Here is a 2,540-nt window from a genome sequence, read left to right on the forward strand (position 1 = left end):
AGAAGCAGCTTATTGGATTCATCAAACAATTACGCAAAGTAATCCTCATAGCATCTACCCTTTTAGACAACTCAAATCGTTCTGAGCATTGAATTCACTTACAGAAGCTGCAGCAAATATGTTTCCCCGTCGACTACCGGCGAGGCTCACCCATCTGATGCCGTGAGTATTGAATTCCCATCAGATGCTGCGAGAGCCTCCCGGTTGAGCAAACCTTGCCTTTCCGTCAGAATACCAGCGAAGCTTACCCGCCTGATGCCGTGAGTATTGAACTCCCGTCAGATGCTGTAAGAGCCTTCCCAGTTGAGTGAATATGTCTTCCTTCAACTACCGGTGATGCTTACACGTCCGTGCCATGAGTATTGAACTCCTGTCGAACGCCGCAAGAGCCGTCTGGTCAAGCAAATCTTGGCCTTTCAGTCCGACCACCGGCGAAGCTTACCCGTCCAACGCCACAAGTATTGAACTCCCGTTAGATGCTGCGAGAGCCCTCCCAGTTAAGTGAATATGTGTTCTTTCAACTACTAGCGAGACTTACCTGACCGATACCGTGAGTATTGATCTCCCGTCAGATGCCGGCGAGAGCCTCCCAGCCAGACAACCTTACCTTTTCCATCCTACGGTCGGCGAGGCTTACCCATTCAATGCTGTGAGTATTGATCTCCCATCAGATGCCGGCGAGAGCCTCCCAGCCAGACAACCTTACCTTTTCCATCCTACGGTCGGCGAGGCTTACCCATTCAATGCTGTGAGTATTGATCTCCCATCAGATGCCGGCGAGAGCCTCCCAGCCAGACAACCTTACCTTTTCCATCCTACGGTCGGCGAGGCTTACCCATCAGATGCCGTGAGTCTTGATCTCCCGTCGAATGCCGGCGAGAGCCTCCCAGCCAGACAACCTTATCTTTTCCATCCTACGGTCAGCAAGGCTTACCCATCAGATGCTGTGAGTCTTGATCTCCCGTCGGATGCCGGCGAGAGCCTCCTGGCCACACAACCTTACCTTTTCCATTCTGAGAGTACTCCCGGTTGGGCTTCTATACTTGCCGCCCGCAAGCAAGACTTATCCATCTGATGCCGTGAGTCTTGGTCTCCCGTCGGATGTCGTGAGAGTCCTCCTTGCCGGTCGGCCCAAAGCCTTTTTACCTTGCCAAACCGAGAGGAACCACACGTCCGTCGTCCTGAGTCTTGATCTCCAGTCGGAGGCTTCATGGGCCCTCTCGGTCAGCCATTTTGCCCTCTGCCCACTGATTAGCAGGGGCTTGTCAGCCAGTAGGGCCCGTACGCCGACACCGCGAGCTGTTCCAGTTGAGGCAACCCGGGCCTTCCTGGTTGGGCTATACAATCACGCTGCTCCTCCCCCATCGGCCGGTAGGGCTCACCCGTTCCAACGCTGTGAGCTGTTCCCGTTGAGCATCGGCTCGAGCCCTCCAGACTGGGCGACCCAAACCACGTAGTCCAATACCAGCAGCCGGTATGGCCTACCCTTCCAACGCATAAGTCGCTCCCACCGGAGTACGTAGGCTCTTCCGGCCTGCCAACCAGGCGACTTCTCAAACATCAGCCCCCGCCAGATCTCAGTGCTTATTTTGGGGGCGGGGGGGAGCGGTGGGTTCTTAGTCTGGCCGCTGCCCTTTGCTCAATTGCTTTTTGGGGGGTACTCTAGGTTCGGGCCATTCCCGAGCTCGGAGCCCTTCCCCGGACAGCACGCCAAATATGCATTACCATACTTCAGCTAATTATATGTAAGCATGAACTCTAAAACTGAAATTATGTTTTATTAACAAGGTTTGGAAGGAGCGCGTCAGATACTTCGCCTAATTAACACAGGTGGAGAGCACTCAAGTTAATCAACACCATGGCATAAATACAGCTGACTTACCTCTATCCATTGACGGTTTATCAGCATCCCTCCTCCGCCCCATCTCCTCACTTCGAGTTCATACTACACTTATACGGGGGGAACACAAGAGGAGCGCACTCAAGTTAATCAACACCATGCTATAAATACAGCTGACTTACCTCTATCCATTGACAGTTTATCAGCATCCCTCATCCGCCCCATCTCCTCACTTTGAGTTCATACTACACTTATACGGGGGGGTACTCTAGGTTAGGACCATTCCCGAGCTCGGAGCCCTTCCCCGGACAGCACGCCAAATATGCATTACCATACTTCAGCTAGTTATATGTAAGTGTGAACTTGTGAAATGTAAGAAAGAGTTGAAACTGAACACAATCTTGCTACTCAAGCTGTGTTAGAATTTTTTTTTATATGTATTTATTTGCTTCTTTTCCATTTTGCATTTACTTGTACTTTTACTTTCAATACTTAAGTATGTTTAATGAAAAAATACTTTTCGTACTTAAGTAGAATAAATATCACATACTTTAAGACTTTTACTCAAGTAATATTCTAAACGGTGATTTCAGCTTCTACCAAAGTCATTTCCTGGTAAGATATCTGTTCTTTTACTTGAGTATGGCTTTCAGGTACTTTATACACCACTGCTGCTGTATGAGTTTCTTTTGTCTGGGGA

General features: G+C 49.9%; 1 protein-coding gene across 1 annotated transcript in view; it reads left to right on the forward strand.

Moving 5' to 3' along the window:
* Positions 1-355: 355 nt before the first annotated feature.
* Positions 356-2,540, forward strand: part of LOC107722885 (Fc receptor-like protein 5) — a 15,826-nt gene continuing 13,641 nt past the window's right edge. The window contains exons 1-2 of the mRNA XM_016531379.1: positions 356-471; positions 529-1,019. Coding sequence (XP_016386865.1) covers positions 356-471; positions 529-1,019 — 607 coding nt within the window. The remainder of the gene's footprint in view (positions 472-528; positions 1,020-2,540) is intronic.

Source organism: Sinocyclocheilus rhinocerous, unplaced genomic scaffold (genome assembly GCF_001515625.1).
Source record: "Sinocyclocheilus rhinocerous isolate Xijiao unplaced genomic scaffold, SAMN03320098_v1.1 scaffold2740, whole genome shotgun sequence".
Taxonomy (NCBI): domain Eukaryota; kingdom Metazoa; phylum Chordata; class Actinopteri; order Cypriniformes; family Cyprinidae; genus Sinocyclocheilus; species Sinocyclocheilus rhinocerous.